Source organism: Bombus vosnesenskii, unplaced genomic scaffold, assembly GCF_011952255.1.
Source record: "Bombus vosnesenskii isolate JDL3184/JDL3185 unplaced genomic scaffold, Bvos_JDL3184-5_v1.1 scf7180000013267, whole genome shotgun sequence".
Taxonomy (NCBI): Eukaryota; Metazoa; Arthropoda; class Insecta; order Hymenoptera; family Apidae; genus Bombus; species Bombus vosnesenskii.
In genome coordinates, this window is record NW_022882927.1 from 5,136,493 (window position 1) to 5,162,451 (window position 25,959).

Here is a 25,959-nt window from a genome sequence, read left to right on the forward strand (position 1 = left end):
GATTTTGGTTAACTTCCTAGTTGCGTTGTTTAGTTTGCGTTTGTCATCCGGTGTTCTATTGATCTGCCATACTCTTCTTAGTCTACGTCTTTCTGCGATTTTTTTTTAATATGTAATGGGGATATTCATGTTTGTTGATAGAAGTCTTAGTAGGTAGCGTTTATTATGCTCGTGTTTAAATATTTCGTGGCTGTTTCGATATCTTCATTTGTTTTTAGTGAAATTGAGGCTGAAGTTGAGTGATTAAAGACTTCTCTAAAGAGCTGCCAGTTGGTGAGTTGGTTATGGATTCTCGATAATTGTTGAACTGACTGTTGCTATAACGGGGGAATGGTCAGAAGAGAGATCCGCCGAGGAATTGATTTGGACATACCTTGGCGAGATATTTGTAGTTATGAAGAAGTCAAGTAAGTCAGGTATTTTGTTAGTATCAGTGGGCCAATATGTGGATTCATATGTGGTGAGGTAGTTGAGATTGTTGGTGATTCAAGAGATTTTTGCCTCTTACTGTGACAAGTCTGCTGCCCCATTGGGTATGTTTGGTGTTATAGTCTCCTCCAACTATGAATTTATTGCCCAGAGCATCAAGGAAGTTATCAAAGTCTTCTTTAGCAATGGAGTGTCTGGGAGGGCAATGTACTGCTGAAGTGGTGATTGTACCATGGCAGTCTTCTATTGCTACGTTTGTAGCTTGGAGGTAGTCTTTCTGGAATGATAGAAGCTCATAATACTTAATGCTGGATTTGATAATGATTGGTACATTTGAAAATATGGTAGAAGTTATAACCGTTTATTTTCAGATACTTTTTGTCGGTGAAGTGGGTTTCAGATATGAGCATTACGTCGATTAGCTGTTGTTTTAGGAAGAGTTCTAGTTTGAATTTGTGTTGAGCTAGACCGTTGGCATTCCAAAGAGCTATGCGTCTTGGTTTTATTTTGTGTCAGGCGTATTAATTTATCCATGATGAGTGTTAATAATGATAGTAAGTTATTTATTTGTTCTGATTGTTTTTCGATTAATTTTTCAAGTCTAGAGAAGTTGTCTGTGTTTTGTGGATTGGGAATACTATTTTGAGAATGGTCCCTATGGGTTTTCGGATTATTTTGATTTCCTTGTACTGCTTGGGCATAAGAGATTGAAGTAGTAGTGAATTTTGGAGGACTGGGTATTTGATTGGTTGTGTCTTTGGCTCTGAGTTTAGGATACTTTTTTATGTATAGGGTTTTGTAGGCTGAGCAACCTTTGTAGTTAGCAGGATGGTCTCCTTAACAGTGGATGCACTTCACTGGGGTTTCTGGTGATTTAGTGCACTGCTCAGTGAGGTGTGTACCTGCACATTTAACGCAGCGGAAATTATGATTGCAGTATTTCTGCGTATGACCGTACCTTTGGTACCTTTTACATTGCACTATCTCTTTTTTTTATTAAAGCAGATTCGATTTTTACTACCGAGATCATTAGTTGAGTTATGTTATAGATTTGTTTGTTATTAGGTTTTTGTTTGATAATGCAAAACCCCACACAGTCACTCGCCAAAAATTATTGGAACTAGGTTGGGGTGTGTTGTCATATCCACCATATAGCCCTGACCTTGCGCCTTCAAATTACTATTTATTTCGTTCCATGCAAAACTCCTCAAATGGTAAAATTTTTAATGACGCTGATAATGTAAAATCACATTTAATTCAGTTTTTTGCTGGCAAAAATCAGAAGTTTTATGAATATGGAATTATGACATTGCCTGAAAGATGGCAAAAGGTCATCAACAAAAACAGACAATACCTAATTGAATAAAGTTATATTTTTAAGCAAAAATTTTGAATTTTCCTTCTTATTTAAAATATGCAATCACTTAATGACCAATCCATTAATAGCAAATTTATTGTAATCCACATATACATAAATCACATAAAGCATGACAATTAAAAATATATACAACTAAACTGCAAAGGTTAATAGGCAAAAATAAAATATTTTTAGGCAAATCTTTAAATCAGTTTGTTTTAGAATATGGATTATGATTCAATTAAAATGTATTTTGGATAAAAAAGTATATACTACGTTGTTTAAACAACATCAGTAATCTTGTAAAATCCTTATGATACTATCGCATATAAAATTGTTGAACCAAAGAGTTAGTTTCTAATTTTGCCTATTAGCAGATTTTACATTACTCATATTTCTAGAAATATTTAATTGTTATGCTCTATGAAACCCTTTATATATCTTTTACACGCACTTAGTATTGTAGTAAATGTTCAAGCCATGCTGCTTCATTTAAATTGATCACTTCGTTGCAACCATAATTTATATGATCAACAAGTTGATCAAGCTCATATACATCCTGCAAAACATTTGGTTTAAAAACCGACATTTTGTCTTGCCACACTCCGTCCCCACTGAAATGATGTTTTTGTTCTAACTTGTACAAGCATAATGCCAAATATTGTGTAGGAGTATAATTATATCCATCTTGTAAGGAACATTCTTTGTACAACAAATTTAATGTATTATCAATTGTCGACCTATATTAATATAATATGTATTTTAATATTTATATATAATATATTTCAATATTTTTAAATAATGTAAATATTTTCTCACATTGAATAAAGTATAATCTGAATATTTTTACATATATCATCTATTGAAAAATGTTTCTTCAAATATTGTATTGTTTCATTGATGCGTGCCAGTGAAATATTTTTCCAATAAGTATGTCGTCGAATAGAAGACAAAACATGAACCTTGTCATGCCCTAGTTCTTTCCTTAAAATATATGCTAAATATTTTCTTGTTGCTGCATGAGTATCTCCTTCCAAAAATCTGAAATTATGAATTACTGTTAAAGAGTTTAAACATACATCATACTACAATTATTAATAACTATGTCCTATCTGATCAGAATAATTACCTCGAAAAGAATTCCTTATTTGATAAATATGTGTTAATATTTGCATTGTTCGTAAAGTTTAAATGTTTCATATATGTTAAACGATTTATGATCACTTTGTAGAAATAAATCATAACCAAGACTCGTGGATGCTTCAACCATACAGCTAACTCTAAGTTATTTTCCATAGAAATATACCGTCTTAAAAACGTGTCTTTCCTTATTTTCAAACCTTTCATTATAGCATATAGAGATTCATGTGGTATTCCGAAGTTCTGGAAAATTTGTAATAATTCTTTTATTTCACTTGCATCACGAAGCAGGATTCGGGGAAATATTCTTATTATGTCAATTATATTTTTATTATTTATTTTTAGGTATTTAAATTCATTTAAAAATTGTTCAACGTTGTCAACATCTACATTTAGAAGGTAAAGGTGTTGTTTTAACTGTAAAAAATATTGTATTAGATTAGGCTATTTATAAATTAATGTATTTTTTTCTCCAAATAATTATACTTACGAATTCTATATCAAACTGACATTTATGTTTCAGCACATCTAGCGTTCTGGACATTTCTGTAAGACTTAAATATTTTATTTTCTTCTGTTTATAAAACAATTCATCATGCAATTTCATATGATATATTTTATGGTATACCACACACAATTGATAATAATTACCAATTCGCATACGAGACTCTTTTTTTAGCATTTTTTGATCAGGTATATCAACTTTAATGCCTACATTAGAAAATAAAGTTCTCATAATACTTTGACTAGATGAAATGCCATGTAACTTTTTGAACTGGTGCACAGATTTGTGCATTAATGTTGAAAACCTAAAATAAAAAAATAATTGTATACTATAACTTAAAATATATAGTTGCAAAATATTATATTTGAGCTTTAAAGTGTGACCTTATTTAGCTAAAAACAATTGACATACCGTCTAATATGAGATAAATCTACAGAGTCTATGCCCATTTCTTTAAGCACAAGAATTCTATTCTTCAAGAGTTTAGGATCGAGCATTAAGCATTGTAGCAAATATTCGTTCTTTTCTAATTTTATATCCAAATCCTAGTAAAACAGGAGAAATTAACGAGTTATTAATAATATACAGATTGTGTAACATTCAATAATATTATGAATAAATCATACTTACGCGCAATGTTATACAATTCCGAACAAGTCTGTTTTTCGATATTTTTTTAATTTTACTCTTCTTTTCGTATTCATGAAGTGTTTCAATAGTATTATTATCGAGTTTTAAATATGTAGTTAATATGTCATCAATTTTTATTTGTGTTGAAAAAGGGGAAATTAATTTTCCGAATTGTTTTATGACGTATTTTGTTGCAAATCTTTGGCTAAGCATTTTGATCTACATTTATTTACAATAATTAGCTAGACATCAGAAGAGGGAAAACAATTAAAATATTTGAAGGTTAACCTACAAAACAAAAATATTATTTTTATTCATTTAAACTATAAAATTCAGCTCCATTAAACTTATATATGAATAATTCAGAGTCATTTTAGATGTCACTGATTTGTATGATTATAAAAAATAATAATTATAATGTATGATAAAATGTTTTTTTCTATGTTATTACTTCTATGATATTCTAAAAACCATCATGAGGTTAGATGGATTTGAATCTTATCCATAAAACAATACCATAAAATTACGCACAAGTCCATAAAATTAATGAATTATAAATGGACTTTAAAATATTATATCCTTTTGATTTTTACTCTAGTTCATGAAGTAATAGAAAAAAAAGAAAGTATTTTAATTATTTGAAAAAAGTAATTATTTGCTTAAAATTTATGTGAATAGTAATTTTACAAATATAGAGATATCACAAAATTACAATTTTTTAATGTGGAGATGCCTTTTTCTTTCAATAAATTTAGTAGTATGTTATATTGTATCTTTCAGTTATCTCTTACAATGCTCTATTCTAATAGCACAGAAATATACTAACAAAATATAATTATACAATTAAGGTTTCAGAAATTTATTTTAAGGTATACAACATAATATACAATAATAGTATGTAAAATAATTACTTTAAAGGCATGAGTAAAAAAGCAGGTCGCAGTGTATATTTCCCTGTTCTTGAAGTGTTACAATTTTGAAAATTCGACTAAAAACAAATTTATATACACGGGTATAGAGAACGCGGTAATTACACGTTTTATATTGATATTTGAACGCTATGTGAAATAATCGAGGCATAGTAAAATTTATATCTCCGATGGCTTAATACGTAAAATCACAGGAACACTAGTGCATGGTAGAATAGCTAATTCTGTAACAACAGCTGTCACTAAATTAGCTGGTGTAACATCGTACATAATATTTAAAAGATTCAACGACTTTCTTGTTCTCCAGTTCGTTAATAATGATTTTTGCGCACCATTTCCATAATCTTGTACTAGCTCATCTGCATTTCCTATGAATGAATCACCAATAGAGAAACAAATAAAAATATATACATACATTATATTAATATAGAATAATTATGAATAAATAAATTGGTGATATAAAAACACGCATAAAGTCTTCTGCTTACCTAATTCATTGTAGACAATAGAATCTGTCTGTACGCGTTCGCAAGACTTATGAGTTTCGCAAGCAACTAACACTGGAATATTAAACGCTCTGGCCATTAAGGCAACCTGAGCGGTACCAACTCTCGACATTACCGCACCATTCGCTAATATCGCATGAGCACCAAGAAACACTTTGCTCACCTATTCAGTAGTCTTATTATTGTCAATAATCTTAAAAAGTATTTAAGTAATATAAAAATCATCTTTCAGTTCTGCTTACTTCAGGCATCACGTAACTTAAAGCATTAATTAAAATGTAAGAGCATTCAATTTCATGTTTCGCTAAACGCCTAAGTTGTTCTTTCCCTTCTAACCATGGTCTTCCATCCACGACAATAACACGAAATTCTTTACCCGCAGTATGCGCGTCTAACAATATTTTATGTATCAAAGATGAACTGTAAACAATATAAATTTTATTGCAAATGTTGAAAATATACAGAGGCTTTCTAAGATGTCTTCAAAATAAGAACTCACTAGCCATAAGTTAAGATAACATCTCCATTGGATATTTTAGTTTGTATAGTTATCGATATTGCCTTATCAGCAAGTTCTATTTGCTCCCGTATATAGGTATCTATTGCATTACTTAATTTATTTTTTGCCTAAAACATACGACATTTTTATTTCATTTCAAAAATATCATCAAACATATATCAAACGAAAATGTGTATAAAATTACTCACATCCTCATCAGACAATGAAGAGGGAAACTGTGCCATTTGCCATTTTAAGTGCCTTAATGCATTCTGCATTGAAACAGCCAATGGCCTACAATGATGCAAGTAGGCTACAGATTCTTGCAAATTTGCTTCGAAACCTCGGATAAAGTCAGCCTGTGGTGGCCTTTCAAAGTCCTGAATAAGTTGCTTAACAGCAGCTAAAAGAGCAACGCATCTTGCGTTGCTGCCTACAATTACTTTGCTTGCATATTGCGTACCTAATCTAATTATTGCCGGGTGTATATTCGAATTGACAAAGGATACATCAGCAATGGCCTGTTCTCTTTCGTGATATAAATGTTTGAACAGATTTATTTCATGAGTGTTAATTTTTTGAATGATTTTTTTTTGTGTTGATACTTTTTTCACTATATCTGTCACACTGGTAGTGTGTGTTACAGGTTTATTACTATTATTTTTATTATTTTCTTCCTTACTTCTAACTTTACTTTTTTCTGATAAAATTTGTTGTTTGGCTGCTCTTTGTGCTTCTTGCTTTGCTCTTCTTTCAGCTCGTAATACCGCTTTGCTCTTCCCTTCACTACCGCTTTCTGGTACTATTTTCTCATTTTTTTCACATGTATTTGGGGTCTTACTGATTACTGGTACTGGTACTGGTTCTGGTACCGGTACTAGTACTTCATTAGGAGATTCAATATTTTTGTTAGTTACAGTTTCTGGTATACCACTGCTTTTTTTAATCTTAGTACTATTGGAAGGGATAGGTTTATTATTATCGGAAGGGTCTTTGTTTGACGTTTTAGTCGATTTAGCCTTTGCCTTAGCATTAGCTTTAGCAGCTTTCTTTGCTTCGCGTTCTGCTTTTATTTCCTCTCTTGATTTTTCTGGAACAGTTCCTTTTTTGTTGGTCATTTTGATTGATGTAACTGCTGATCTTTCAAATTCAGTATCCTCTGCAAACAAATTTCATCAATTTCATGAATTTGAATTAATAATCTTCTCAATTACATAGGAAAATAATCGTACAATACGAAAAGAAAGGAATTAGAAATTCTTGTACTAAGTTGAAACATATAAATATTTACGGACATGTTCCTCTTGCTCCATCATCAGTGTATTAGTTCTCAGTAAGACATGAGGAGAATACAGCTGTAAACAATAATTCAACTTTAAAAAATCATAAACTATTGATTAAAATATCATTTTTCTTTGGAAATATTTATTCATTTATTAAAATAATTATCGTTCATGTAATACAAAATATTAAATATATCTCTTATATTACTTTTTAAATATAGACATGACGATTCGTTATACAATTTAAATTACTTAAAATGTATTACGAAATAATATTTATTATTGAATAAGCCTATTTATTAGAATATATAAATTGCTTCATACGGGTGCAGCATACATACAATTTTGTAAAAATGTTATTTACTTTGGCAAACGATATTTTATTATCTTTTTTATTTCAAGATTTTATTATTTCGTACGCCTTAATTTCATGTTCCTAACCTATTGTGAGTGCTTTATTTTTAATGGACATCAGAATAAAATAATTCTTCATTTGAATATTCGAATATTGACATAAATACCTTTTATATTGTAAAATATATTTCTTAAAAGCGTGCGTCGTTGAAAGAATGGTGTTTCTTAACTTTTAGTCAAATTTTGGTTATATACTCGATACTTTCGCTATATCCTATGGCTTTAGGAAATAATAGTGCTTCCATCTGCAGGCACAATTATATATTAGCTTTAAAAACAAATCCTTAGTTTATGCTATAAATAGAAATATTAAATAAATACAGATTTCGATATATAAATTTGAACTACATATATAATTGATAGTTTCATTTATAAATATATTAGCAGTAAATAAACATTTATTTGAAGGAAATGTGATTCTTAATGTAAAAAATTTCATTAAAATATAAAATTAAAAGCATGTCAAACAAAAATTAAATATTCAAAACACGACTAATATCCCACTTCAGGTAATTATTATGAACAATTGGAATAATTAAAATAAACAATAATGATAATATTAATAATTAAAAAACCGTTCCACTATTATTGAGTAAAATGTAATGTTATATGAATTTATCTTTATGCATGTATTATATATGCAAATTATATATGTATCTCACATCTTTACAAAGAATAAAAATGGTAACCAGCAATCAGATTAAAAGAAGTAAATGTTTTTTAGATTTTATTTATACAACAATCTGTAAAATTGTTAGATCACTTTTTTTGCGCTGCTGCGGCTTCATCTTCACGCTGGTATGACTGCAGTAATTCTTGTTTCTTTGTAGCAATACGTTCTGCTCTGCGTTTACGCGCTTCCCTAACTTTAGTACGACGCGCCTCTGCTTGATCCGAAAGCATCTCTGCTCTTGCTTTCTCAGCCTTCTTTTTATGGATGAATTCCATTAAAACTCTCTTATTCTTGAACACGTTACCCTTAGCCTTCATGTACAGGGAATGATAGAGATGTCTATCAATCTTTTTTGTTTCACGATATTTCTTCAGGAGTCTACGAAGAACTCTCATTCTTTGGATCCAAAGATCCTGGAAAGAAATAATATAATTTATTTTTAGTACACTATTATAATTTATGTATGTAACGAAGAAATGATTTTCTAAAGGATAATTATGAAAATTTATATTTACCTTTTGAGGTGTACGAGCATTTGCTGTACCTTTTCTTTTACCAAAACCACAATGACGCCCTTTACGTCTAGCTTCTGTATTTTTGCGAACTCGAGCTCTTGAATGAACAGCAACAGGTTTCTTAATAATAAGACCGTCCTTAATCAGCTTTCTAATGCTTTGCCCTTAAGAAGAAAAATAAGTAAATAAAAACTTATATACATCAGAATTTAATTTTCACAGAAGAACGTACGAGAATTTGTGTTTGCAATTTCGTTAATTTCATTGGGATCTAACCAGACCTTCTTTTTACCACATCGCATAACAGAGGCTGCAAGCCTCTTCTGTAGTTTTAACGAACTGTAACATCAAAAAGTGAGGTTATGTTGTGATAACTAATTATTAATATCAAATACAGTTTTTATCGCTTTAAAACGTCATTCTGATATGATTTATATACACAACATTTACTACAATTCAATTGTAATTTTCTAGACATGAAATTATACACCTAAAATACACAAATCTCAATCATGAAACCATGTGGTCAGTCGTCAACAAACTATTCAATATAAAATGTGTAAAATATAATAATTTCAACTAAATACTAGTTAATACAGATCTTTCTATTGATGTTGTAAATAATATGAATTAAATTTGAGTGAATATTGTTAAAATGTAGTTATAAATTTCTGGACGGTTCGTACCTCATAACGAAGTGTACAAGTTCCTTTCAGCAAAGAATTGTAAGATGGCGGAATCAACGTTTCCTACGTATCGACATTAAGCGGAAGTAATAGAGAAGGACAATATTATTTTGAATAATTTTACAAATTCAGTACTATTGTATCGGTGATTATGAAAATAGTCTAAATTAAAAAAGCATCATTTATCATTTTTTTTCATAGTGAAAAATATTTTTTAATATATGCATGTATTTCTTTTATTTTATGGTAACTGAGATAATAAGCTGATCTGTAATTTGTAATGTGTATCAAAGCTGAAGTTGATGGGGCCCCGAAAGGTGAATTGGAATTCTAACTTCAAATGACGATAATTTCGAAATGAATACATGAAATGTAAAAATCCAAACACTATTTTATACAGGAATGTCTACATTTATATAATATGTAAAATATATCGCTCAGATTATTAAATAATAACAATAAAATGCGACAAATTAAGTTAAGGCATTATGATGTAAATATTCAATGAAATATGTTTCCAATCTAACTTACTTTTAAAACACGTTGGGATATATTGAATATAAAGCCTTGTTGTTATATTTTTGTCTCCTCTTTTACAGTCTGATAACTTGTAATTTCTTACTTGAAAAAGTTTCAGTAATAATATTAGTTCAATTGTGTAAAGGGGTCCTGACATATGACCTGATATATGATCGAGACATATTCGAAATTATAATTTCCCGCCAAAAAGAGGGTTGGTCAATAAGCAAAGATGTGATATAGAATAGGTTATATCCTTTTTATGTTGTTATGTCGAATGTGGGTACCGTTTTCGTATCGATAAGATTGCAACTACAGCGCAAGTGCAGTAGTAAGTTCGAATATTAATCATGCTTCATTTATAAGATGGAGAAATTGGTGGGAACAGATAGACATGAGGGTACATAAGGACTTAGTACTTTGGCCAGGACCGTACAAAAAAATGTGTAATACAAAATCAAGGTACTGTGTATACGTATAAAATATTTTATATATAATTTCTCAAAATAATGATATGAAGCTTTTCTAGTTGTAAATAAGAGACTGTTAGTTAGAAGTTATTACAAGTAATTATTACAAGCAAGTAAATCTTAAAGCAATACAAGCTATTACATAGGGACGGTTAGTCTTAAAATGCCAGACGGTACTGTAACTGATTATTTATTTTACAATTTACGATTTTTCTGCATCGTATGAACATATATATGTCGTAGCCCGTATTATAGAGAAAGACGGTGAATCAGTTATATATAAAGGTTCCAAGCTGTTACATACACATATAATATACAATTGTGTGGAAATTCTAACGGGAATAACTACCATTAATGATATTCAGTTCATCACTGTGACGTATAACTATATTTATATATAAAATCGTGCATTTGAGTAACAGATAATATTAAGATAGATAAGTGCGTTGATCGACCTGGCATTCACTTTTACATTTGTAGACGGTATAAAGTAATCTCTATAACATGAAGCAGCAGAAAATGAACATGAACAAGGATCTACAATATGAACGAAGTAGATGTACGTTTGACCCTGTGGAAGTTACATATCTTTTCGATGGCAGTCCAGAAAAGACGAAACGACGCCGTGATCAAGGTATACGCAGTTTAAATTATTTATCTTCTTAGTTTAACACCAATTATTAAACATGACAAGTGATTTCTTTCTTTTTCGCAATTATTAAGAACTAGCATAATTAATATTTCCTATTTTAGCAAAATTAATATTTGCTTTTAACGAGATCGAAATATAATTATATATTACTATTTTATTTGTAAAAATATAGAGTATTAATACTGAAAATAAATGGAAAGAATGTTATTAGTTAACGAAGTTGGTAATTAAGTCATTTCAAAGTCCATTTCAGATTAGAGATATAAACCGATTCCTATAATCTATAACCACCTATACGTCGCGATAAAGTAGCACATTCTATAAATATTTTGACAATTTGTACATATGTACTAAATGTATCATTTCCGCTCAAAGATTTTTTATTGTACTTATAAATTATACAAAAAAGTTTTTATACATGTTCGAAGATCAAAAGTAATTAAATACATATATATTATGTAGAAATTGTGAAAATATTAAATTTCTGGGAATATCTTGAATTTGTACGCTATTATTTCGTTATGGAACGTAAATTGTAACTATAATCAGTGATAAAATTTTCTTATATTATCACTAATAAATTTATTGATATCTTTATCAAATTTATGTAATATCAGATAGTATATAAAATCTGCATTGGTTTTTGTGAGAAAACTGAACAGTTTCGTTGATAGAATGAATAGATGAGAATTCTTAATAGAAAAATCCCTAGGTGATGTTCTAGGGATAATAAGTGATCTATTCTGTTTTTTAATATAACTGATCTATCAAGTTGATTCATGTTAAACAGATGTATTATTTACATTTTTTACTGTTAAATAGGATACAGATCTATTAATCATTGCTAATTCACACAATTCAGTCACTACTAATCATCAGAATCAACTGCATCTAATTCATAATGAAAATTCTTCATACAAACGATCTTTATATTATGTGCTTTAATGCTTCTCATAATATCTCATAATGCTTCTCATAATTTAATGGTATTGTAACAATACATTTACAATGTTTTCAGTATGAATTTCTAAATTACAGATTAAAATTGTGCCACAATAATAATGATGAAAAAAATATTAAATAATCGAATCCAAATGTCTTTTTCGGCTTTGAGAAAAATTAGTTTTTATTAAGTGTATCAGTAATATAATTACACTTTATTTGGTAGGTTTTTTTTAATATGATAGCATGTTTAGTTAATTAGTAATTTTGAAAAGTACAGTGTTGCGCGTACGCAACACCGAACGTAAAAGAAATAATTTTATAGATTTTTTCATAAAATTCAGAGAATGTAAGAAAAAAATTTATTTTATCAAAGAATTACAGTATCGAATACTATTGGTACATTCTTTAAAACGCAATGACTTTTTAAAAATAGGACCGATCGTGGCTTGAGTTTTTCTGAGTTACAAGGATTTGTTTATTAGATGATGTGTAAAAAATTTTTGATGAAATTATGGTTACATTATTATTATTATGAAAATTATGGAAACAGTAAACGTTGCTTTTTACAACTCTTTTATCTGAGTGTATAATAAAAATTTAAAAAATAAATTTTGTAGATTTATGTCATTTATACATGAATATATATGCTGAAAATTTCATTGAAATTGGTAATCGTTGCTATGATCTACGAACGGTTAGAAGTCATGCAAATCGTATTTTTCCGCGACTTCGGGTGTGTAACTGCAATGCATCTATATGTATATCTATCTATCTTTTTTCACGTATCAATGTCTGTCATTTGTTCCTGCATCAACCGATTCCAATGAAGTTTTCAGCATGGATATAACTGACACAAATTTACAAAACGTATTGTTTACATTTTCATTACAGATTAAAATATGAAAGTTATAAAAAAACGCCGCTATTTTTTTCGCGATTCTGATTTTTTTTAAATTATTGGATAATGTTGTGAAAAACCAGTTCTCAAATATTTTATTTTATTTGGAACTCTAGTGTATGATGTAAATTCTAACAATTGTGTGGTGAACGGTATAGTTGAATTTCATATCAATCCGCACGTTATAATCTAAAAATATTTTTATCATAATTATTTATGTATGTACTTGTGATATGTTTCATTTATATGTGAAATTGAATTATTATAAACCAAAATTATTGTAAGCGACTAATGAACAATAAATTATTAAATGAATAAATAATTAAGCAGTAAATTATTGCTATGTATTATTTATTAATTATCTATAAATTGATTGACATTATTCTTTTCATTGTATCCCATTACGTTTAATATTTTCTTACTTTGTTACTGTATCACTGACACAATAACATTTGTTTAAATATATTTATTACACAATAAAAGTAGAAATCAGTTCTGTTGTAAAATAATTTACATAGTCCATATATTTCTACTAAGAATACTACTAAATTTGCAAAGACATAAACATTGACTTTAAACATTGAGTTTATCTTCATCTACATTGGAATGCATCCATACATATTAAACATTAAACGAAGTTACAATATAATACAATACAAGTTGGTATGCATTTACAACTTACAACATAGTCATTATGCAGTATGTACTACATTACATTTCATATGTATGTTAAACGTGAGTACATATCTATTATATTCCTTGTATTTAATTCTGCAAACAGTTAATGAATAATAGTAACTGTTAGTTATATAGTTATATAACTGTTAATAGTAAATGTTAAAAATTTTATACATTTATAACGTTCCCTAATAAAAATTGCACACATGTTTAATTGTTGCATTTTATTCTACTAGTGTTTCCATCTTTCTATTTTCTTTTTCATTATTTTATATGTGCTTATGTGACAATTTTTATTTTCAGAACAATATTTTTTGGATGATCTGGCATTAAAAGAAAATGTAGCAATGAAATATAAGAGTCATAAAGAAATATATGAAGATTCTTTACAAATTGCCTGCAATGTTCTTCACAAAGTTAGAGAATTGCAATGCTCAGGAAAAGAAGATATTGATCTTCTCTTGTAAGCATGTTAAAGTTCATCTCAAGGAAACTGTTACATAATCAAGCAAGTTCCAACATTTCTTATGTGACAAAAGAAATATTCCTACATTTTTAGATAAAACGAAATATGCAATGTCATATTTCTCAATGTTATGGAATAAGGGGATAATTATACTAAAGATTAAATTAGCTTTTTTCTATATCATTTAGATATTTTCTTTCAGTGTTAAAGGATAATAGGACTTCCTTGGTTATACAATAGCAAAAACAGAAAACATCCTCAATGTAGTACCTTTGCAGACATATCATTGGAGCAAGACTTGGGTCTGCACTGTTCGAAGGTGGAAATCCATTGGTCCTGCATTATGCTATGTTTCTACCCTCTATTCTGGGACAAGCAAATTCTGAACAGCAAGCATATTGGATAAACAGAGCTTGGGCTGGCGATGTTATAGGAACATATGCACAGGTAATACGTAAGGGAGAACATTCTTTTTAAACAGGAGGATGGTCACAGATTCTAAAAGTTTCTCAAGTAAATTTAATCTTGCACTTCTACCTTAGACCGAACTAGGCCATGGAACGTTTCTCAGGGGTTTGGAAACTACTGCAACGTACGATCCGGAAACGAAAGAGTTCGTTTTGAATAGTCCAACTTTGACGTCCTACAAATGGTGGCCAGGCGGACGTAAGTATATTGTAATTGTTTAACATAATAATAATGTTGTTCACTAAAACAGTATGATTTATTTACAATTAAAATTTTCAGTGGGTCACACTGCAAACCATGCAATAGTCGTTGCGCAATTATACACCCAGGGAGAATGTAGGGGAATTCATCCATTTATTGTACAATTAAGAGATGTGGAGACACACAAACCTTTAAAGGGTATACAAATAAATGTCTTAATCGTTTGTAATTAATTGTATATTATATTGCAATGTGTAGAAAAGAGAACAAACTGTTCACATTATCAAACAACAATTATGAAATCAAACAACTTCCTTGTTTATAATTTGCTGAACAATAGATATAGCAAACAGTAAATTTAATCTGTATGTAATTCTTAGGCATTATAATTGGAGAAATTGGTACAAAATTGGGGATGAACGGCGTTAACAATGGGTTTCTCGGATTTCGTGACTTTAGGATACCACGGGAGAATATGTTGATGAAGAATTCCAAGGTAAATTTTCATAAAATTGGTGTAAGAAGTGCAATGTCATGTGGTGATTGTGAACTTGAAAGGAAAATTATGTTCGTAATCTGTATAAACAGAATTGTTCAGACATCGTAATAATCATTAGAACAAATTGTAAAGTTACATTTCTTGTTGTAGGTACTAGAGGATGGAACATACATAAAATCTATGAATGATAAGTTAACGTACGGTACGATGGTGTTCGTTCGAGTAATGTTGCTGCAGGACCTCCTACACTATTTAATGAAAGCTGTTACTATTGCGGTTCGATACAGCGTAGTAAGACGTCAAGGTCAAATAAATCCGGAGTATGTTGTGTTAAAAACAATTTCCAGTAACATCGACTGCCCTATGTCCCTTTATTAAAAAATGCCTCCATTGGAAATGTTTCTTTTAATTAAAATTAAATCTCTCCTGCTGATACCAAATTAGTATTTGTTTTATTCTTTCCTTTTAGACAACCAGAGGTACAGATTCTCGATTACGTAACGCAACAATACAAAATCTTCCCTCATATTGCCACATGTTTCGCAATAAAAGTTACTGCCAGTTGGGTTTGGGATATGTATAATACGGTGCAAAGTCAATTGCACCAGGCAGATTATGAAAAACTACCGGAGGTTGGTTTATACCCTTTATAGTAATATATTTTTCTTCATATTTCTAGATCTATTAATTTCTTTTGCAGTTACATTCTTTGTCATGTTGCCTAAAAGCAGTTGTATCTGCAGATACAGCAGCTGGAATAGAGCAACTTCGGTTATCTTGTGGTGGACATGGATACATGACTGCCAGCAATCTGCCAGGACTTTACGGATTGGCCACTGCAGTCTGTACTTACGAAGGAGAAAACACAGTCCTACTTTTGCAAACAGCTAGGTACCTCGTAAAATCATGGAAACAAGCTATGAAAGGTGAACCATTGCCAGATTCTGTAGAGTATCTTAACGAAGCAGCAAAAGGAGTAAAACATCGTCGTTGGAGTAACGATTTGGAATGTCTGATTGATGCCTATGACGCGGTAGCCGCAGGGTATAATGCATACATTAAATATTGCTAAGTAATTGCATAGGTATTCTTATTATTCTTACCATTCCGTAGATTTGTTCGTTTAGCAGCAGAACATTTGGATCGCAGAATACGTGACGGAGTTCCGATGGAGGAGGCGTGGAACCAAACGGGCACCGAACTGACTCAGTGTGCGGAAGCTCACGCTCGAGTTTTCATTGTAAAGACATTTGCAAAAGCTGTTAAACAGTTAAACTCGAAGTCTGAAGAATTTCGTCAAGTAATGTTTCAACTCTGCGAACTGTATATCGTATATTGGGCTTTGAGAAACGTTGGTAATTTTCTTCGGGTAAGTATTGATTTTTTTCGAAACTAATCACAGAGAACTGCGAAAGAAGAAAAAATTTATTACTATATGCTGTAGGATAATTTGAATTCAAGAGTGATTCATCTCTTTCTCTTTTTTAGTTTTCTTCTATGCAGAAAGAGCATGTGGAGACACTTCATTCACGCTTGGAATATTTGCTGACGACAATCCGTCGAAATGCTGTAGGAATCGTTGACGGTTTCGATTTCGATGACCATATTCTTTGCTCGGCTTTGGGTGCTTACGATGGTAACGTTTACGAACGATTGTTTCAAGAAGCCATGAAGAGTCCTCTGAACCGTGAAGCTGTGAACATATCTTTTGAAAAATACTTAAAACCATTTCTTAAGAGTAATTTATAGTGTAATCTTTTTAAAGGAAATATTTAATCATAATTATTATCTCGTATTTGTTTTGTGGCGATTGGATTGTTTGGAATATGTTGCATTTAGTTGTTATGGTAAGACGTATTTTGCATTTGTTATTAAATAATCGATTGAATGGTTTGTTGGGTATTGATTTGTAAGATGTAACAACTGCAACATATCATATGAGCGATATCGAAGAGAGATATGCGTGTTCACTTGTCCATTTTACTGAGAGTTTATATTGAACAAGAAAGGAAGGATCGAACGTATTTTTGTACCATTTCTATTTGCTGTTATTATAAATATGTAATTTATACAAAGAAGCATCGCTGTAATAATTGTGAATGAGTGTTTGATAGAGATTTTATATTTATAAAAAGCTTTCTGGAAATATGCGATCATTCTGAGATGGGATGTCTTAAATATGTTATGGGAAATGGTATTTTCTATACAGTTTTTACAATTAATAAAATAATATCTTGAACTAGAAAAATGTATATTTTTATTGTTGAACCTATAACGCCTCAAAGAAAATTACATTTTAGAATTGAAAGGCTTTGATATGGAACAGTATTTATTTACGGAATAGAAGGGGTGACATACATGTAGTATTGTTTCTTGTACTAACATACTACAATTATTGTTAATTTCCTATCGTAATGGAATTAATACTATTTGTACAGGAATATAATGCAATTTGTGAGATTCATTGGTACCACTGCGGTACCAAGGTCTTGAATTATAATATATATTCGCTTCGTATGTTATATCCAACGAGTATCAAGTACGTAATATTTTGAAATAGGAATCGATTTAGAAGCAACGTGTGTCTATTATTAAAATTCTTTGCCTGCACGAATTAGCTGGACAAAATCGGAGTCAAGATGTCTCTCATAACACAAACCTCTCGGTACATGGAAAAGTAGCATCTACTAAAGTAAACTTGTAAAGTAGCTATACATACCTTTGCTGTAAACAATCATTTAATTCCTTTTCCTTTTCTCTATCGTCATCTTCTAATCGTCATTTTATATCGCTATGTTTCTCAATGATTAAACGCCTCACACGCTTTCTTATTGACACTCACGTTGTTATCACTAGAATCTTCTTCACTGCTTCCATATAGATCATTTATATTTTTCGTATTTTTCCTCCTTCATAACATTAAGTTCCAATTAAATTTAACTTATATATAAGTTCCATTTTTCGGATTGCCTACTGCCGTGATTGTTTAGAATTTAACCGTTATCTGTCCTATCAAACTTCAGTAGATATGGCCCGAACATCATGAATTTGAGTCCGATCTTAATTACTGAATTAGATTGCTTGAGTCAGACTCGTGATATACATGTTTGGTACAAAATTGTTAGTAACCGGTTTCTTTTCTTTGTTACAATATTTTCGGCACATGAAAAACACCGCTCCGACATTGCTACGTCAGCCGTGTATCATTCAAATGGATTTAAATGAAGCGTGATTGTACCTGTCATATCTAAACATTCTGATATCTAATTAAAAATGAAATACGGTGCGGACTAATATACGTGAAATTCTGTAATTTCTGTACACGTGTACCCATGAACTTCAGTACAGATATTAAGATCCGAGTATTTCAATACCTGTGTACCCGTGTATTAAGAAATACACGAATTGAAACACGCGGGTATTAGCTACACCTGTATTTTCAGTAAACGTTCAATATCAGAAACTCTATTTTGGGGTACGTTATGGAAATCAAAATTTCAATCTTTTGCGTACGCATACAACCCGGCGCTAGGCCTTAGATTTGGAGAAATTTGCTAAGAGCTGCCGGTTCCACTCCAGTATATTTCTGTCTATAGTTATGCGTCAACAATGGCAATTATGCATAGGTGCCCTGACACATAACCTGAAACATATGACCGAGGAATGTTCGAAATTATACTGACCTGCGAAAGAGATCAATTAACAAGGGGTTTAGGTTCCCTTTATGTTATTATGCCGAATGTATTCTTGTTTGAAATGGAGAAACAGGTAGAATCGACGGTGCATTAGTACTCTGTTTAAGATCGTATTAAGAAATTTGTAGTACGGAGTCAAGATATTTCATATATTTTATTTCATATGTAATTTATGAAAGCAATCATTTGAAGTCTTTCTAGTGATAAACAAAACATTGTTAATTAGGAATTATCACAACTAATTATGCATAATTCTAGAATATGAGATTATAGTTTTACCTGATTACTCGTATCTCGCTATAAATACCTTGCATTATGTTGCATTTCAGTTGTTTGTGTTTGTGTTTGGACTTGGAGTAGAAATGGAAATGGTGAATTAGGTAGGTGCAAAGGTTTGAAGCTATTGTACGCGGCAATATAAGAAATCCGCAGTGTGAACATGACGCTCATATTCCGATCGTGACGCAGTATCCCATATTTATGTATAAAAGTCGGGCGTTTGAAAAGAAATTTATCTAGATAGATACGTGCGGCTACAGATTAGACAACCACACTCCTTTGTCAGTGATTAGTTTAAAGTAATCTACACAATATGAAGCAACAGAAAATGGTGGTAAACAAGGATTTACAATATGAACGAAGTAGATGTACGTTCGATCCTGTGGAAGTCACGTATTTCTTCGATGGTAGTGCAGAAAAAACGAGAAAACGTCGTGATCAAGGTATAAGTAGTTTTTGTTTATCCTCTTAGTTTAACGCCAATTATCGAAAAAATAATTTCAGTTTCTTTCGTTTTCACTGTTATTAAGAACTAAATAATTCTGGCAAAATTAATATTTCCTTTCCACGAGAACGAAATATAATTGTATATTGTTATTATATATATTTTTTAATGTAATTATTAAAAAAAATATTTGGATACGCATTAGAAATGTTCTTGGCTTAGAGTTACTATAGAGTTTCTCACCAAAGAGTAATTGATATCGATTCTGAAGGATGTGAATACCAGCAGTTAGAAAACCGTTTCTCATAACAAATTTACAGTATTATAGAGATGGCCAATATTTGCAATGCATGGAAAGAAAATTATTAGTGAATGTGGTCGATAATGAAGTCAACAATGTTCGTTTCTGATTAGAAATATCGGTGCATCGTAGATAAATCTAAAGAACTGATAACAAAACTAAAATATTCTTCTGGCTCATTGTCAGATGCTTCAATTTAAACATGCAGAGTAAAATAGTGCTATATAAAGCCTTATTAAAACCTGTTTGGATTTATGGGATCCAGGTATGGGGAACAGCGAGTAATACCAACATAGAAATTCTTCAACGATTCCAATCAAAAGCTCTAAGATTCTTAATAGATGCACCTTGGTATGTTACCAACGAAACAATACATCGCGACCTGAAGAAACCCACAGTTAAAGAAGAAATATCCAAGTTCAGAAACAGATATAATATAAGAGTTAACAACGAACAAAATCTATTGGTTACCTAATTACTTGTCACGTCGGTTCAGATCCGCAGACTAAAAAGACAATACCCTTTAGATTGAAGCATTAGATTCAACTAGAATCAAACATACTATAAACTCTTATAATCGAACTTACTGTAAGATAATAAATTATTAAATGAATAAAATATTAGGCAGTAAATTGTATTATTTAATAACTTTGTATAAATTAATTCAGACATTATTCTTTTCATTATTTTCCGATATGTTTAATATTTCTTTATTTTGTTAGTATATCACTGATACTACTGCTTATATTTCTACTAGGAGTAATAAATTACTAGGTCATAAATGTCGTATTTTAAAGTTCAATGTCATTCGCACGGAGAAATGCTAATATCATATTTATGAATCACATTGCGGCATTAATAAGGAAAAGACAGAATATATTGCATGTAGAAGGCAGTATAAGCACCTGCAGTTTATGACATTATTTACTTGTATCCTAAACGTGAATACATAATTTGCCCATTTATAAAGTTTATTAATAAAAACTACAGATACGTCTTATTATTTCATTTTATTCTTGCAATATTTTCATTTCTGTATTATGTTTTATTATTTTTTGCTCATATTTTATTTTCAGAACAATATTTTTTGGATGATCTGGTGTTAAAAGAAAATCTAGCAATAAAATATAAGAGCCATAAAGAATTATATGAAGATAATGTTCAAATTACCCGCAATGTTATTCACAAAATTAGAGAATTGCAACGCTCAGGAAAAGCAGATATTGATCTTATTACGTAAGTATTTTAAAGTTCACCTCAAGAAAACTGTTGCATAACATATCTTCTTATGTGAAAAAAAGATATTACTAGCTTTTCAGATGCAAATATTTCTACTTGCTCTCAATGTCGTCGAATAAGAGGATAACTATTAAGAGGATAACGTTATTCTTAACGATTAAATTAGTTTTTCTTTTATACTATTTAAATGCTAAAGGATAATAAAACTTCCTTGATTATACAATAGCAAAAAATATCCTCAATGTAGTGTATTTGCAGAAATATCCTTGTAGAAAGACTTGGGACTGCGCTATTCGAAGATGGAACTCCAATGCTCCTGCATTATGCTATGTTTCTACCCGCTTTTGCGGGACAAGCAAATTCTGAACAGCAAGCATATTGGTTAAACAGAGCTTGGGCTGGCGATGTTATAGGAACATATGCACAGGTAATACGCAAGGGAGAACATTCTTTTTAAACAGGATGGTCACAGATTCTAAAAGTTTCTCAAGTAAATTTAATCTTGCATTTCTGCCTTAGACCGAACTAGGCCATGGAACGTTTCTCAGGGGTTTGGAAACTACAGCAACGTACGATCCGGAAACGAAAGAGTTCGTTTTGAATAGTCCAACCTTGACGTCCTACAAATGGTGGCCAGGCGGACGTAAGTATATTGCAATTGTTTAACATAATAATAATGTTGTTCACTAAAACAGTATGATTTATTTACAATCAAAATTTTCAGTGGGTCACACTGCGAACCATGCAATAGTCGTTGCGCAATTATACACCCAGGGAGAATGTAGGGGTGTTCATCTGTTTGTTGTACAGTTAAGAGACGTGGAGACACACGAACCTTTAAAGGGTACACAAATAAATGTCTTAATCTTTTGTAATTAGTTATATATTATATTGAAATGTGTAGAAAAGAGAACACGCTGTTCACATTATCAAACAACAATTATGAAATCAAACAATTTTTCTGTTTATAATCTAGATCAAATTTGCTGAACAATAGATATAGCAAACAGTAAATTTAATCTGTATGTAATTCTTAGGCATTGTAATTGGAGAAATTGGTACAAAATTGGGGATGAACGGCGTTAACAATGGGTTTCTCGGATTTCGTGACTTTAGGATACCACGGGAGAATATGTTGATGAAGAATTCCAAGGTAAATTTTCATAAAATTGCTGTAAGAAGTGCAATATCATTTTGTAGCTGTGAACTTGAAAGAAAAATTATGTGCGTAACCTGTGTAAACAGAACTGTTCAGGCATCGTAATAATCATTAGAACAAATTGTAAAGTTACATTTCTTGTTGTAGGTACTAGAAGATGGAACATACGTAAAATCTACAAATGATAAGTTAAAGTATGGTACGATGGTGTTCATACGAGTGAGGTTGCTGCGACTCCTCTTAACCTATTTAACGAAAGCTGTTACTATTGCGGTTCGATACAGCGTAGTAAGACGTCAGGGTCAAATAAATCCTGAGTATGTTCTGTTAAAATCATCTCTAGTAACATCGACTGCTCTATATCCTTTTTTAAAAATATCGTTTCATGGGAAATGTTACTTTGAATTAGAGTTTTAACTCTGTAGATAAACCTCTAATCTATATTAGAGTTAAAACTCTAATCTAATCTGATAATAATCTGTATTATCTCTCCTACTAGTATTAAATTATCCTTGCCTTTCTTTTTTTTAGTCAACCAGAGGTACAGATTCTCGATTACGCAACTCAACAATACAAAATCTTCCCTCATATTGCCACATGTTTTGCAATAAAAGCTACTGCTAGTTGGGTTTGGAATATGTTTTATACGGTACAAAAGCAATTGCGCCAGGCTAACCATGAAAAAATACCGGAGGTTGGTACCTTTATACCCTTTATAGTAATATACTTTTTTCATATTTCTAGCTCTATTAATTTCTTTTGCAGTTACATTCTTTGTCATGTTGCCTAAAAGCAGTTGTATCTGCAGATACAGCAGCTGGAATAGAGCAACTTCGGTTATCTTGTGGTGGACATGGATACATGACTGCCAGCAATCTGCCAACACTTTACGGATTAGCGACCGCAGTTTGTACTTACGAAGGGGAAAATACAGTCCTACTTTTGCAAACAGCTGCGTACCTCGTAAAATCGTGGAAGCAAGCTATGAATGGTGAACCACTGCCAGAATCTGTAAAATATCTTAACGAAGCAGCAAAAGGAGTAAAGCATCGTCCTTGGAGTAACGATTTGGAACATCTGATTGATGCCTATGACGCGGTAGCCGCAGGGTATAATGCATACATTAAATATTGCTAAGTAATTGCATAGGTATTCTTATTATTCTTACCATTCCGTAGATTTGTTCGTTCAGCAGCAGAACATTTGGATCGCAGAATACGTGACGGAGTTCCGATGGAGGAGGCGTGGAACCAAACGGGCACCGAACTAACTCAGTGTGCGGAAGCTCACGCTCGAGTCTTTATGGTAAAAACATTTGCAAAAGCTGTTAAACAGTTAAACTCGAAGTCTGAAGAATTTCGTCAAGTAATGTTTCAACTCTGCGAACTGTATATCGTATATTGGGCTTTGAGGAACGTTGGTAATTTTCTTCGGGTAAGTATTGATTTTTTTCGAAACTAATCACAGAGAACTGCGAAAGAAGAAAAAGATTTATTACTATATGTTGTAGGATAATTTGAATTCAAGAGTGATTCATCTCTTTCTCTTTTTTAGTTTTCTTCTATGCAGAAAGAGCATGTGGAGACACTTCATTCACGCTTGGAATATTTGTTGACGACAATCCGTCGAAATGCTGTAGGAATCGTTGACGGTTTCGATTTCGATGACCATATTCTTTGCTCGGCTTTGGGTGCTTACGATGGTAACGTTTACGAACGATTGTTCCAAGATGCCATGAAGAATCCTCTTAATCGTGAAACTGTGAACATATCTTTTGAAAAATACTTAAAACCATTTCTTAAGAGTAATTTATAGTGTAGTCTTTCTACATTTTTAAAGGAAAATGTAAATCGTGGTTATCTATATTGTATATCGTATGTGGTGATTGAACTTTGAACATTTTACAGTTTAATATCTTATAAATCGATATCCCATAAATAACATGGTTGCTCATTTAAAAATACAATTGTAACAATGTATCATATGGGCAATATCGAAAGAAGGTGTACGCGTTCATTTATCCACTTTGCTGAGAGTTTGTTTTTAATGAAAAGAAGAAATGTAGTTTTGTATCGTTCTTATGGCTTCTCATAGATATTTAATTTCTATAATGGACTATCGCTGTAATAATTTCGACTGGACGTTTGATAGTGATTTTATTTTTAAGAGAAACGTTTTAGGATTATGTGATCAATCTCGGATAAGATGTTTTAAATATGTTGTGAAAAATGACATTTTCTATACAGTTTTTGTAATTAGCGAAGTGATATTTTCAAATACACAAGTGTCTATCTTTCCTGTAACGCTTCAAAGAAAATTACATTTTACGAAATAAAAGTGGTAACATACAAGTAGTATTGTGCATGTTTCTATTAGCCATATTTATTATAAAATGTATACATTTTATGGCGGTCGGCAATGGTACAACAGCACGAAGTTTATGCGTCGAAAAAATATCTCAATAGGGCTATACTTATCGCAAACATATTTTACAAAATAGGTCAATAAATTGCGTGATACCGATACGTTAAAACCTGAGAGATGTATACAAAAAATTCAAGAAGAAAAAATCTTCGATGATCAGCTGTTTTGGAAACAGGTGGATCGGTCGAGGAGAATCTGTGCTTTCGCCTGTTGATATTTTTACCGATTTTTAATTGTCAATAATTAAAAAACAAGGCCGAAAACGCAATTTTTCTTATTCTTGATTTTTGTCTTATTTCAGCGTCAAGAATCAGCTCTTAAATTATGTTGAAATAGTAGCCGAAACCCCTATATACGTATATGTATGTGTTGGACAAGTAACAGAGTTCGCAGTTGATTTAGCAAAATTGAAAACTATACAGTCAGTTTGTTATTAAAGATAGAGTAATATTATTCTATCCATTTTACGCTTTGAACTAGTGTGTTAACGTCATTAATATTTTGAAACAATCGGATAATTTTGTGGAGAATTTTAGATCAATTCTTAAATATTTTGTCACATTTGCAAATCTAATATATTATGTAAATTCTTACAACCATGTGCCTAACGGTATAGTTGAATTTCATATCAATCCGTACATTGTAATCTAAAAATATTTTTATTATAATTATTTATGTATAAACTTATGATATGTATCACTTATATGTGTGAAATTAAATTATTATAAACCAAAATTATTGTAAGCGACTAATGAACAATAAATTATTAAATGAATAAATAATTAAGTAATGTACTGTTTGCTATTCTTCGTTATGATTACGTTACTCCCTTCATTATTTCCCATTAAGTTTAATATCTTTTTATTTTATTACCATATCATCGATACAATAATATATTCTTTAATATATGTATTACGTAACAAAAGTCGAAATCAGTTCTACTGCAAAATAATTTACTTAGTCCTCATATATCTACCATGAATATTACTAACTTTGATAGAATATAAATGTAACATATTGAAATATAACTTCCTTTACATAGTAAGATATACATA

The 25,959-nt window shown here is 30.9% G+C and overlaps 5 protein-coding genes, 1 long non-coding RNA gene and 1 pseudogene across 8 annotated transcripts; 4 read left to right on the forward strand and 3 right to left on the reverse strand.

Moving 5' to 3' along the window:
• The first annotated feature begins 99 nt into the window (after positions 1 to 99).
• Positions 100 to 2,072, forward strand: LOC117230598. Its single transcript, XR_004492806.1, has 2 exons — positions 100 to 149; positions 219 to 2,072. It is a non-coding gene; the product is annotated as an uncharacterized LOC117230598 (long non-coding RNA).
• LOC117230597 (transcription termination factor 5, mitochondrial) lies at positions 1,865 to 4,573 on the reverse strand. The gene is made up of 7 exons (XM_033488194.1): positions 4,513 to 4,573; positions 4,062 to 4,349; positions 3,843 to 3,976; positions 3,417 to 3,735; positions 2,916 to 3,343; positions 2,606 to 2,827; positions 1,865 to 2,526 (listed from the first exon to the last, which is right to left on the reverse strand). The coding sequence occupies exons 2-7, from the start codon at positions 4,272 to 4,274 to the stop codon at positions 2,241 to 2,243; spliced, it is 1,602 nt and encodes a 533-aa protein (XP_033344085.1). The 5' UTR covers positions 4,275 to 4,349; positions 4,513 to 4,573; the 3' UTR covers positions 1,865 to 2,240.
• Positions 4,574 to 4,904: 331 nt separating this feature from the next.
• On the reverse strand, positions 4,905 to 7,927 carry LOC117230596 (translation initiation factor eIF-2B subunit delta). 2 transcript variants are annotated; one of them, XM_033488193.1, is made up of 7 exons: positions 7,800 to 7,927; positions 7,291 to 7,350; positions 6,205 to 7,154; positions 5,996 to 6,123; positions 5,739 to 5,916; positions 5,479 to 5,659; positions 4,905 to 5,358 (listed from the first exon to the last, which is right to left on the reverse strand). In XM_033488193.1, exons 3-7 carry the CDS (start codon positions 7,111 to 7,113, stop codon positions 5,150 to 5,152), a joined length of 1,605 nt encoding a protein of 534 aa, XP_033344084.1. In that variant the 5' UTR covers positions 7,114 to 7,154; positions 7,291 to 7,350; positions 7,800 to 7,927; the 3' UTR covers positions 4,905 to 5,149. The 2 variants fall into 2 exon arrangements, with proteins under 2 accessions (XP_033344084.1, XP_033344083.1); XM_033488192.1 differs by having other exon boundaries at positions 7,228 to 7,350; positions 7,800 to 7,926.
• Positions 7,928 to 8,389: 462 nt separating this feature from the next.
• On the reverse strand, positions 8,390 to 9,665 carry LOC117230683 (60S ribosomal protein L19). Its single transcript, XM_033488368.1, has 4 exons — positions 9,567 to 9,665; positions 9,113 to 9,219; positions 8,881 to 9,044; positions 8,390 to 8,778 (listed from the first exon to the last, which is right to left on the reverse strand). Exons 1-4 carry the CDS (start codon positions 9,569 to 9,571, stop codon positions 8,452 to 8,454), a joined length of 603 nt encoding a protein of 200 aa, XP_033344259.1. The 5' UTR covers positions 9,572 to 9,665; the 3' UTR covers positions 8,390 to 8,451.
• Positions 9,666 to 10,325: 660 nt separating this feature from the next.
• Positions 10,326 to 17,177, forward strand: LOC117230766 (probable peroxisomal acyl-coenzyme A oxidase 1). 2 transcript variants are annotated; one of them, XM_033488523.1, is made up of 12 exons: positions 10,326 to 10,547; positions 11,036 to 11,189; positions 14,032 to 14,191; positions 14,473 to 14,641; positions 14,737 to 14,860; positions 14,942 to 15,061; positions 15,244 to 15,359; positions 15,513 to 15,682; positions 15,832 to 15,994; positions 16,063 to 16,406; positions 16,476 to 16,731; positions 16,851 to 17,177. In XM_033488523.1, exons 2-12 carry the CDS (start codon positions 11,060 to 11,062, stop codon positions 17,109 to 17,111), a joined length of 2,013 nt encoding a protein of 670 aa, XP_033344414.1. In that variant the 5' UTR covers positions 10,326 to 10,547; positions 11,036 to 11,059; the 3' UTR covers positions 17,112 to 17,177. The 2 variants fall into 2 exon arrangements, with proteins under 2 accessions (XP_033344414.1, XP_033344415.1); XM_033488524.1 differs by lacking the exon at positions 10,326 to 10,547 and adding an exon at positions 10,916 to 10,934.
• Positions 17,178 to 17,188: 11 nt separating this feature from the next.
• Positions 17,189 to 19,576, forward strand: LOC117230558 (annotated as a pseudogene).
• LOC117230767 (probable peroxisomal acyl-coenzyme A oxidase 1) lies at positions 19,549 to 25,917 on the forward strand. The gene is made up of 12 exons (XM_033488525.1): positions 19,549 to 19,779; positions 21,159 to 21,318; positions 21,580 to 21,748; positions 21,841 to 21,964; positions 22,046 to 22,165; positions 22,359 to 22,474; positions 22,628 to 22,797; positions 23,012 to 23,174; positions 23,246 to 23,589; positions 23,659 to 23,914; positions 24,035 to 24,332; positions 25,905 to 25,917. Exons 1-11 carry the CDS (start codon positions 19,650 to 19,652, stop codon positions 24,293 to 24,295), a joined length of 2,013 nt encoding a protein of 670 aa, XP_033344416.1. The 5' UTR covers positions 19,549 to 19,649; the 3' UTR covers positions 24,296 to 24,332; positions 25,905 to 25,917.
• The last annotated feature ends 42 nt before the right edge of the window (positions 25,918 to 25,959 follow it).

Excerpts from the sequence above, each read along its gene's own strand:
- LOC117230597 (XM_033488194.1), bottom strand. The coding sequence starts at position 4,274 with ATGCTTAGCCAAAGATTTGCAACAAAATACGTCATAAAACAATTCGGA. Across the intron at positions 3,344-3,416 it reads GTCAGTTTGATATAGAATTC|TTAAAACAACACCTTTACCT; the intron begins GTAAGTATAATT and ends TATTTTTTACAG. Across the intron at positions 2,828-2,915 it reads AATAAGGAATTCTTTTCGAG|ATTTTTGGAAGGAGATACTC; the intron begins GTAATTATTCTG and ends TCATAATTTCAG.
- LOC117230596 (XM_033488193.1), bottom strand. The coding sequence starts at position 7,113 with ATGACCAACAAAAAAGGAACTGTTCCAGAAAAATCAAGAGAGGAAATA. Across the intron at positions 5,660-5,738 it reads TAAGTTACGTGATGCCTGAA|GTGAGCAAAGTGTTTCTTGG; the intron begins GTAAGCAGAACT and ends ACTACTGAATAG. Across the intron at positions 5,359-5,478 it reads TATTGTCTACAATGAATTAG|GAAATGCAGATGAGCTAGTA; the intron begins GTAAGCAGAAGA and ends ATTCATTCATAG.
- LOC117230683 (XM_033488368.1), bottom strand. Across the intron at positions 9,045-9,112 it reads AATTGCAAACACAAATTCTC|GGCAAAGCATTAGAAAGCTG; the intron begins GTACGTTCTTCT and ends TTTCTTCTTAAG. Across the intron at positions 8,779-8,880 it reads ATGCTCGTACACCTCAAAAG|GATCTTTGGATCCAAAGAAT; the intron begins GTAAATATAAAT and ends ATTTCTTTCCAG.
- LOC117230766 (XM_033488523.1), top strand. The coding sequence starts at position 11,060 with ATGAAGCAGCAGAAAATGAACATGAACAAGGATCTACAATATGAACGA. Across the intron at positions 11,190-14,031 it reads GAAACGACGCCGTGATCAAG|AACAATATTTTTTGGATGAT; the intron begins GTATACGCAGTT and ends TTTTATTTTCAG. Across the intron at positions 15,062-15,243 it reads GACACACAAACCTTTAAAGG|GCATTATAATTGGAGAAATT; the intron begins GTATACAAATAA and ends TGTAATTCTTAG.
- LOC117230767 (XM_033488525.1), top strand. The coding sequence starts at position 19,650 with ATGAAGCAACAGAAAATGGTGGTAAACAAGGATTTACAATATGAACGA. Across the intron at positions 22,475-22,627 it reads TGTTGATGAAGAATTCCAAG|GTACTAGAAGATGGAACATA; the intron begins GTAAATTTTCAT and ends TTCTTGTTGTAG. Across the intron at positions 23,590-23,658 it reads TATGACGCGGTAGCCGCAGG|ATTTGTTCGTTCAGCAGCAG; the intron begins GTATAATGCATA and ends ACCATTCCGTAG.